Consider the following 10,537-nt stretch of genomic DNA (forward strand, 5'->3'; position numbering starts at 1 on the left):
TGTTTCCATTTTGGTTTTGAGTTTGTTTTAGCTGTGAGCCACGGGCATGGCTGCAGGGGAGTGGGTGCCCACGGAAAGCACTATGTGATGAAATGGGGTAGTGAGTGAACCCTCGCTGAAAGACGGGGCTCGAGCTTAAAAGCTGTGAACTTTCACAAAGACGGAGCTCACCGGTAGAGTGAGAGTGACCACACTGAGGAGAGATCCCCGGGTAAGACTCGGAGGCAAAAGATCTGGGCCAGAGTGAAGGACCTACAGACTCACTCAGGTCTTCTGATGGCAGCCTCCAAAACTTGCATCTTATTTTCCATCAGAGATGTGGTGGGCAAGGGCAGGTTGGTACCCTGGCAGGAGGTAGAGTATGTCACAACCCAAAGGGTGTGATTTTTGTTTTTGTGTGCTTCGGCACTGCTAAATTGTTCCCGCTAAATTACAGCTTCTTTGCACGGTGGAGTTTTCTGCTGCAAAAGAGAACCCCGGTGCAAGGAACGAGTTTCCCGCCAATTTGAAGCTTTCTTTGTGTCACAACCCAAAGGGTGTGATTTTTGTTTGTGTGTGCTTCGGCACTGCTAAATTGTCCCCGCTAAATTACAGCTTCCTTGCACGGTGGAGTTTTCTGCTGCAAAAGAGAACCCCGGTGCAAGGGAGAATTTCCCACCAATTTGAAGCTTTCTTTGCAGGGTGCATTTCTTTGTTGCAGCACAGAAATGCTCGTTGCAATTAAACCGGGCAACAGGGGTCTGACCAGCCTCTGGCCTCTCCCCGTCACTGATAGATTCCTAGACGTATCCCTCCCTGCGCGCAAAAGAACCGGACCCACAGAGCCTAGCAAACTTCGTGTGGAGCAGAAGGACCCACGGAGCCTAGCAAACTTCGTGTGAATCCTTGACCGATCTCAGAGCTCTTCTACCCAGGTTCGAGTCCTGCAGGTTTATTTTCCCGTCGCCGAAACCCATTGCGACGTACCCTCGTATTTTGTATCTTCCCGTCGCCGGAACCCTTTGCGACGTACCCTCGTGCCCTGCAGGTTCGAGTTTTGTTTTCTTTTCTGTTTGTAACCGCAACTCAAGCAAGTTTTCCAGTCTGCACCACTGCCATCTCGGTGTAAGTAAACAATCTTTAAAACTACCGCTAAGCGTTTGTGCCTAATTCCAGCTCGACGGCCTTCCCTCTCCAACCCGGCGTGCCCGGGCTGCTGGCCACAGCCTGCGTGCAGCACGAAAAAGGGCTCGGGTCGCTCCCGGCCCGCACAGAGTAAAGAGCAGGATTAGTGGGGTCCACCAAAGGGTGCCACAGCCATTGTTTGAAGATGGAGCCCATTTAAAAAAAAAAAAAGTTTTATTAAAAAGCATCAAAACTTCCTGCATGGTGCTGTACACACAGGCACAGCAGCATTTTACTAGTGTTTGCAAAAGCAGAGGCAAAAGTGAGCAGCGTGAGACCAGCACTGTCCGAGTCTGTTCACAAGCTGAGGTTGAGGTGCAGAAAAGGCAACGGAGCAAAATGTAAGAGAAGGAAACCAGGCTCCGTGTCTTCATAATCTTCATTGTTGCTGGCTGCTGAGGGAGGGATTTCCGAAGTACTTGACTGGCTGCCCTCTGCTCACGTTGAAGCCAGGTGTCAAATCCACACTGCCTGCAGTGCAAGCAGGGCTAAGCCAATACGGTCCCTTTTGAGAGTCCGGCCACCAACATAGAAAAAAGACGGCTGAAGAGCCAGGATTTTTTCTTCCGCCTGTAGTTGGTGGGATGACACACAAAAGCAATGCAGTTCAGACCATTGAATTGGAGCGGTCTCAATTCCTACAGCATAGCAAGAGCAGAATTCCCTTTGTCTTCTACCCCTACAACATATATTGTCCCCAAACCATTTTCCAGGTGCATATCATATTGGAGAAAACCCAGAGAAGAGGCATAAAGGTGAGTGAGGTGGGAGAGATTGATTTTTAAGGAAACTTGCTGCATTAAACACATGCATCCCCATGTAATTATTAGGCAGACAAAGTTCTTCTCTTTTATTAGACCAACTGAATAGTTGGAAAAATTGTTCTTTGCAAGCTTTCAGGCACAAACTCCCTTCTTCAGGCCTAGGGAGAGTTGAATGTCACTGGCTGGACTGGGGTGGGTATTGCCTGGGAAGACATGTGCAGATCTGGGTACTGGAAAGGTGTATCCACCAGCACATCCCCAGTGTTACAGCTCAGAGAAACAGGCAGAAATGAAGCCAATGGAAAATTAGGCAGAACATGAGTAAAAACTGTTGTGAGATTATTAGCGTGTGGACTAACTAATAAAGTGGTGGATCTAGTATATGAGCCTAGACTGGACAAGACACTGGAGGCTCAGGGGGGAATCCTTCTACCCTGACCATAGGAGCAATATAATAGGTGACATTGCTAATTTCTGGAGTAAATCACACGGCTAGCTTGTAAATTCACTTCCCCATCTGATTCTGCACAAAGATTTATTTTTTTTTAAGGAAAAACCAGAATATTGGGCTTCCATAGTGCTGAACCTCTACATTGTGATTCAATGGGTGCCTTCTCTCTCTTTCTCCCATCTGCAGGAAAGAAAAACTGCCCCCGTTCAAAGGTGCTGCCCAGCGCGGTCCCGGGAATAACCACGCAGGCAGCAAGCTGGAGAAGAGAAGCCAGACCAGTCTCAAGGATGATTCCCACTCCTCGTAAAAGCTGAGAGAGGAAGACTTTTCGTCCGGCCGAGGAAAAGGAGTTGGCTCAGCTCCCCTGGGGTTTGAGCTGATAAGATTTCTCTTTGTTTCTCCCCAGACAAGTATTTCTAAAATAACAAATAGTCTGGAGGGGAGGGGGGAAATTAGCTAGAAATTTTACTATCGATTTTCTTTTTACTGATGGCAAATCAATTCCAGCCCTTTTTGCTCATCTCTGGAAAAAAGAGAACGGATAGATTAAAAAAGAAATCATTTTTTTTGCGGCCAAGAAAGCCGTTAGTTAACAGAAAAAAGGGGGGGGGGAGGGGAGACCATAAAAACCCTTTTGCTCTCCTTAAAGGGGCCATCCATCGACAGAGCAAACAGTTCAAAATTCCTTGATACGCTGTGCGCTTCCTCCCATGTTAGTGGCAAATTCTCACGTCTTTATGCCGGTTGCATGTGCTGTTCCAGTTATCTCGCTTTTTGTGTTTGCAGGTTATGACTTATGGGCAGAGGGCAGGGATGGGCTTATGTGCTCCTCCATGGGTCTGTGTTCATTTCTTGCCTGGTTAGAGCTTTCCATGAGCTCCCTTAAGGAGCTGTTATACAGATAATTATTCAGAGAGACAGACGCATGCCTGTGTGACTGCCATCGCCCATACAGCTAGCGTAGCTGTTACAAGCTCTTGTTTTTGTGCCTCCACAAGACTGCAGCAAGCGTGCCCTCGCTTGCAGTTCATGCAAGACCTGCATGCCAGGCTTAGACCCCTCCAGGTTGGTGCCCAGCAAGGCCGGGCTCTTGCCTAGTCCTGCCTGCAGGTCAGTAGGCGGCATGGGTTGGCTTCCCACTTGTGTCTCCTTAAAGGCTTCCCACAAGGGGCTCCCACTTGTGTCTCCTTAAATCCCTGCCTCCTCCTCTTAACACTCCCTTGGCAAAGCCAGGTGAGACTCAGCTTCTGGGGCAGGTTTCACCGGGGATGCTATCTGCCATGGGCAGCCTCCTCCCTGGCTTACAGAACCAATGCAACGTTCAACCCACGTTCCTAGTGAAACTGGAGTTCAAACACGAGGGAAAGACCTGATCTACCAGGCCGCTTAACTTTACTGTTCCCTTGTGTGATTGCTTCTTGCTTGACCCAAACCACCCAACCTCTCCAGCACCGGAGAGGATGGGACCTGATTTGCAGCTGCTGATCTTGGCCAGGCCAATTGTCAGACGTGGTTGTAGGCAAAATTTAAAGAGACCTTGGTTATATTTACACAGGTAGCAGCCAGGAATCTAGAAGTGGACCCTGTGTTTTGCTTCCTCTTTGCCGACTTGCCCTCCAGCCCATTGGGAGGCATAGAGGTAGTGTAGACAGCTCTATGCAACCTGAGGATTTCCATCTTGGAGGGAGAGGCCTTGGCTGCCCCCTGAGAGCAGCTTTCCACTTGCTTTGCGCTGATGAGCAAACACAGTGGCAGCTGAGGATCGGCCTTGCAATCCCACGGCTCCAGTTCAGTGCCCACCGATGTGTATTTTGCTGTGTCTGGAGATACAGAGGGATTGACTGTGAACCTGTTGTGCCATCGCTTAAAGCTAGGCAGTCTCCCAAAGCAATAGGAGTCTGTGGGAACAAGCAAGGGGCAGAACTTGGCCCTGCCTGTCTCTCACAATGGACCAAATGCCAAGAAAGCAACAAATACTCTTTGACAACATCTGTGTGTTTACAGTCTATCAACCTGATTCTTTCTTTCTTCCTTTTTTTTTTTCCATCTCTGGGAAGGGGTGAAATGGGAGAAGAAGAAACAAGCTGAAAACAGGCAAGGGTGACCCAGGGGAAGGAAAATGATAAAAACAAACTCAATATTGTCAGCATTTCAAGGTTATGGGGTTAAACTGTGTGCATTTTTAAGAAGAGAAAAGTGCCTTAATATGATGAATACCAATGCACCGAAAAGGCACAGTGCTGGCTTCCTGTCTCTATAAGCAGAGTAATGAATAGCGGTGACAGCATGATAATTAAAATGACCTCTTGGAGATATGGATTAGAAGGCATGCAGAAGGGGGATAGCTTGTCCTTTGAATTAATCTAATGTTAATTTATGACTGTAGTTGGGTTTTATAAGGTTTTAGTGGAAGATTTTCAAAGTTGGTTTATTTGGGGGGAGAAAATGTTCCTTTTGAATATTGATTGAAAGAAAACACTTGCAGAACTCTGTTATTTCTTTGCAAACAGTTTCTTGTAATTGCAGAGTTTGCAGGTCGTCTTCTACTCGGTAGAGGATCTGTCTACTCTAGGAAGACTGAATAAAGTGTTTCAATGTGGAAATGGTGTGTTTCTCCTCGTTTTCATTGTCTATCTTGCAGTATTGATCAGCATCCTTGGTGTTAGCTGGAAGTGGGAGGCTCTGGAAGGCCATCTTACTGCGCTGTGGGCAGTTCTCCGAGGTTCCCTTGACTTGGCCTCTGTATTTGGATGTGCTGGATTTACATCAAAATGGTATTGCCATGGAGGTGAACCTCTCCATTCCTGGCTTGCCTCCCTTCATACAAACTTGCAGCTCAGCCTGTTCTTGCAACATCTCCTCCTGGACACATCAATGTGATCTTAAACCTAACTGGACTATTCATGTATTTCTCCTAAGTCCTCTTCACTTTCCCATGAGCTCTGTCACACCTGGCCCCTGGTCAGGACACCTGGGGGGATATGAAATCTCACTGAAATAAGGTGCTTCATTCGAGCCAAATCATTTTACCAGGACATGGTGGATCTGATGCAGCTTTCGAGGCAGAGATACTCATACTCTGTAGCCTGCTGATTAAGGCACTGCCTTGACATGAGGTTGTTGGGTGTTTCAGGTTCAAATCTGATCATATTGAGTCAGAGTCAGCCTGGGATGGCAAACTGCTTTGAACCCGGTAGATCAGACTTGAACTTGAGTCTTCCAAGCCCCAGACCAAAGCTGTAGTCATAAAAGGACAGACAGATACATATTCTTGTTAAAACTCAGATTTTTGTCACTGAAAAGGGATATTTTCAAACAATTCTGGTTTTGCTGGAACGTTTGAAAGGTGCTTGCATTTTTTTCCAATGCAGGAAAAAAAAACAACCCAGTTGTCAAGACCTTAGGCATTGCAATGAAATGGAATTGTTGCCCACTTTCCTTGCAGACCTGCAAGCTGGTGACAATTTTCAGCTCCTTCTGGACTCTTTTCCCTCTGTCCAGGCTGCATCCAAATCCTGATGCTGCTTTCTCCATCATGCTTCCAAGATCCAGACTCTTCTTTTTGCTTTGCAGATGGCTAAAACTCTTGGTGGGTCAGAGAGGACAAGGAGCAGGACACGACCAGGAGTGGGGGTGATAACAGCCCATTAGTAATCATCCATCCCTGCAACCTCCTTCCCATTTCCTCGACCCTCCTTGCAGTCCTATGAAGTCTATACGAATACAGTCACTGCATAAAATCACCTTCTTTTACTATCACTCAGAGAACATCAGCCTCGCTTTGAAGGTCTCCCTTGCTCCCTCACATCAAGTCCATGGGTTCAGGGCTGATGGGGACAATGGACACTTTATGCTTCATATTCATCAGAAGTGAAAAAAATGTGTGTGTGTGTGCATAGGTAGACAGATAGATGTAGATCTGTGGTCTATAGATCTACATCTATCTCTCTATCTATACATAGATATAGGCAGACACAACAGACAGCTGTGGTTCAGTTTGAGGCACTTTAAAATGGGATATGAACATCTATCTATCTATCTATCTATCTAAATAGATGGGATTAAAAATCTAGATTTAAAATGGGATATGAACAGCCATATATCTATCTATCTACATAGTAGATATGTAGATAGATAAATATATGGCTGTTCATATCCCATTTTAAAGTGCCTCAGACTGAACCACAGCTGTGTCTGTTGTGTCTGCCTGTATTTATACCAGTATATATGGAGCTAAAGTATTACACCTTATATGTGTTTCATGCAGGTTATACTGGTAATAGCTACACTCATCCTGGCATAGGAGTGGACAGAAGGAAACGGTTACTACAGCTCCTTGTGACCCATGGTAAATTGGTATAATTGAAAACTGTAATTTTTTCATCCATCCACAGCCTGTAGTATATGGATTTGACCAGATCAATTCTCCCCATCCTTCCCTTTCGTATGTGCTGCCAGTGTGTTTAATTGCAATACCTTCATGACGAGGAGCGTGACTTCATGCTCATTTTTACAGTACAGCGGGGCTTCCTCCTACTTGAAGGTCTGGGCAGTACATTGGAAATGCTAAATAATGACTGCACTTGGGAGTGATGGCTTCCCAGTTATTAATTCTGTTTCAACCTCCAATGTAGGTAAGTCCTTCCACCTCTTGTGGGCCTTGCTGTAACCTGGGGATAGAAATAATTACTTAGGACCCAGCTCTACAACTCTCCCCTTCAGTCATAATTAAGTCTGCCTGCGTTCCCATCTGGAGTACGGTACAACATGACTAAGGGTGGAACAGTTGGGCAGTTAATCTTTGTCCAATATAAAGTGCTAAATAATAATATTGTATTAAATCAAATTGGTCCTGGAGTCCTGCAGGGTCAACTGTTTTGGAAGGTCTTTCTGCTAAAGTACATCTGGTTATTTCATGTCTGTGGTCGAGTATGTCTATGATGGGATGGAGATGGATGTAGGAATACGTGGAAGAACCCCCCCTCAATCTATGTAGTCACAGCAGGCAGGGATTACGTACCTCTTTCCTTGTCCTGTTCTATATGGTCAGCTTTGTTGGAAGGGAAAAGAGTTTAAAACATGTTAATTATGCAGGAAAGGGTGAGTTTTTAAGAGAATGTCTCTTAAAAAGTATATGGATTAAGGGGACATATACTTGTAAGGGGCAATATCCATAGAGGACAATGCAACACAGAATATGTGAAGAGGAGGTTATTTACAGTGACAGAAAAAGATGGGGACGAGCTTTCAGGTAGTGCCTATTATAGCAGGCATCAAATATTTATAATATCTTCTGTCGCAGTCTGGCATGTTTCTGCAGTTAACATAAGCAAAGTGGTTATCGTATGACTAATTGGTCAAGGCTCAGACTAACGAATGGGAGAAACGTCTCTCCCCCCCCCCCTTTTTTTTTCCTTTCTTTTTTAATAACAAGAGGAATAAAGACAGAAATGGTGAGTTTAAAAAATCTGCAAACTCAGGTCTAAGCAAACACAACTCCCCCTGCCAAGGAAAACTATTCAAACCCATTTTGTCAAGGTTGTTGGTGGTAGCCGTGTTGGTCTAAGGACATGGGCAGACAAGGTTCTTTGAGTAAATGCAATATCTTTTATTAGAGCAACTAAATAGTTGGAAAAAATGTTCTTTGCAAGCTTTCAGGTACAGACACCCTTCTTCGGGCATTAGAGAGAGTCTGCTGTTGGTTTGGGTGCTCTTCTAGGTCGATCAGAAGCCAATCTACCCAAACCAACAGCAGGCTCTCTCCAGTGCCTGAAGAAGGGTGTGCGTGCCCGAAAGCTTGCAAAGAACAAGTTTTCCAACCTGTTTTGTGGTATCCTAAGTGGTGTCTACAAAATGTATATAAAACAAATAGGCAGAAATACCCCTTTGCATCTCATTGATTTGATTAATGGAGGCCACTCTTAAATACATCATCCTGATTTTAGTATACTTTTGTAAAGAAGTCAAAGTTTCTCAAGGGCCAGAGATTTTTGTCTTTGGATGCTTAGAGGGAACAGGAGCTGCACAGTGGAGGATAGCAAGTGCCCTTTTATAAAACTAAGGTCTTCCTCCTTAGGGATAAAAGCCAGGGGAATTGTGCATGTAAAATACACAAATATATAAACGTATTTGTAAGTAGAGAGACTGAGGGAAGCAAGAGTGGGTGAATGGATGGCTTTGGTATGGTAATCTCACCTGCAAGGCTCAACCCTGCATTGGATGTGTGCCAAAATGCATCAATTGATGGGCCTGGGAGACATGGTGCCCCATCAGGTATGTCGCAACGTAGCATCCAGAGGGATTTGCCCGTGTTAAAGCTGAGGCAGTGTATATATTCCCTTCCATGGCAACCATCTCTCCTACGAGGTCCAGAAGGAACTGAACCCTTCACAGCCCGTTGGGGAGAACAGGGTTAATATAGGAGCTGGAGTCATATAGCCCTTCCACTTCTTGAGTCCTGTTCCCCCACCACGGTCACCATCTGGGCACATTGGGCCTTTAAAGCCCAATGAAAGATCCCTGTTGACTGCAGTTAGCTTCAAATCGGGCTCAGAAATAGGACAATACAAGAAGCATGATACCTAGAAAGAATACTTATCCCGCATGCCTATACAACAGCGTTCTTGGGTCATACCAGGCTCACGGCAGGTAAGGTGCTTTTCTTTTAAGGCTTTAAATTCCCAACAAAGGACAGCGTAGCCGATTTTGAACCATATATTACTATAACAGATAAATACGCCTTTTATTTTGGGGTGTCCTGAGATTCCTCCCTTCTGGGGGAGAGGAGATGCAGTTTCATTCACCCCCAATATTTTCTCTCGGATCTGGGGGGCAATGCACCTCTCCGAAGACTACCAGTGAATTATCTCGCCCTACCTGGAAGCGACTTCATGAATATTAAAATGATGAAATTAACTTGTTTTCTGAGCATTCTGCTCTCCCGTCAAGAAAATCCTGCCACAAACCTCCACGCAGGCAGTCTAACTCTGTTGAACTGGACCCTCACTGTGAAGGGATTATATATTCTGATTGGGGCTGCATTTGCAATTATTTTCTCTGCCACACCAAAGACCTTTACTGCAGAGCTGCAAACCAGTTATAGGAACATGAAATGCTTTGACTTCTTCACTAGGGAAACATTAATCCAATCACAGGTTATGTCCATTACAGACTATGGCAATATTGTATACAGGAATTCCCGGGAGAAGGTTCTACAAAAATTGGAATCTCTCTATAACCATGTTATGAGATTTACTGGTGTGGATAAAATGGGCAGAGGTAAAATTACCAGGCTGGCTATCTCTAAAAGACAGGTGAAGTCTGCTGGCTATCATTGCTTCATAATATTACAAATGGAAAAGCCCTGAAGTAATTGAATAACACATCTGCTAGAGAAAAAAAAAATGCTGTGAACTGTTATAACCTAAAGATAGACTGGAAGGAAACAATATATATACAGCAGCAAGTTAAAAGGAAAAAAGATGCTTTCCTTACCTGGCATTAGGAGATATCGCAAACACATAGGCTGCTGGGCTTTGTCATTGCATCCATGTGCATATATGTGTGTGTGTGTGTGTGCATGTGTGTGTGTAAATTAGACCATTTTTCTTAACTGCTTGAAGGACAGTAGTGGATAGCAAAGGCATTGTAAGTAGAGCTTTCCGTTTCCTTTTGTATCAGAGCCCACCAAGCTCATTTAATGTGATCAGCAACACTTAGGGAGCCTATTGTTTGTCTTTCAGACTAATAATGCTTTACACGCATATGTAGTAAAGAACTCTGATCACTTATTAGTGAGCAATAAGTAGGGCTTTGTCTACGTTCGGATTTAGTATTTGGGGGTCGCTACACCTAATTTGGCAGAAGGGGATGGGGAAGGGAAGAGATGTATATGCAACTTAATGCAAGCTTTCAGGGTTTAGCTTAAAACATGCTTTTCCAAGGGGGGTGGCTGGTATTGGGGTAGATCTAGAAGCCAGAGTACTAGTCTGACTTCTGGGGACTCAATGGCAGGTTTGAGGTTAACTTTAAAGGGGCCAGAATTTCACCCCTGAAGACTTGAGTTCTGTTCCCAGGTTCACCCTTGATTTGACACTTATGAAGTCAAGCAACACATTTCTGTGCTTCTTCTGTGCTTACTGTTGTATAGTATCATTAT

General features: G+C 44.9%; 1 protein-coding gene across 1 annotated transcript in view; it reads left to right on the forward strand.

The window, feature by feature from the left end:
• AGBL4 (ATP/GTP binding protein like 4) overlaps positions 1–4,953 on the forward strand; it is a 134,074-nt gene extending 129,121 nt beyond the window's left edge. The window contains exon 4 of the mRNA XM_025206986.1: positions 2,566–4,953. Coding sequence (XP_025062771.1) covers positions 2,566–2,686 — 121 coding nt within the window. The 3' untranslated portion in view covers positions 2,687–4,953. The remainder of the gene's footprint in view (positions 1–2,565) is intronic.
• Positions 4,954–10,537: the final 5,584 nt, after the last annotated feature.

This window comes from Alligator sinensis, unplaced genomic scaffold, assembly GCF_000455745.1.
Source record: "Alligator sinensis unplaced genomic scaffold, ASM45574v1 scaffold781_1, whole genome shotgun sequence".
Classification (NCBI taxonomy): domain Eukaryota; kingdom Metazoa; phylum Chordata; order Crocodylia; family Alligatoridae; genus Alligator; species Alligator sinensis.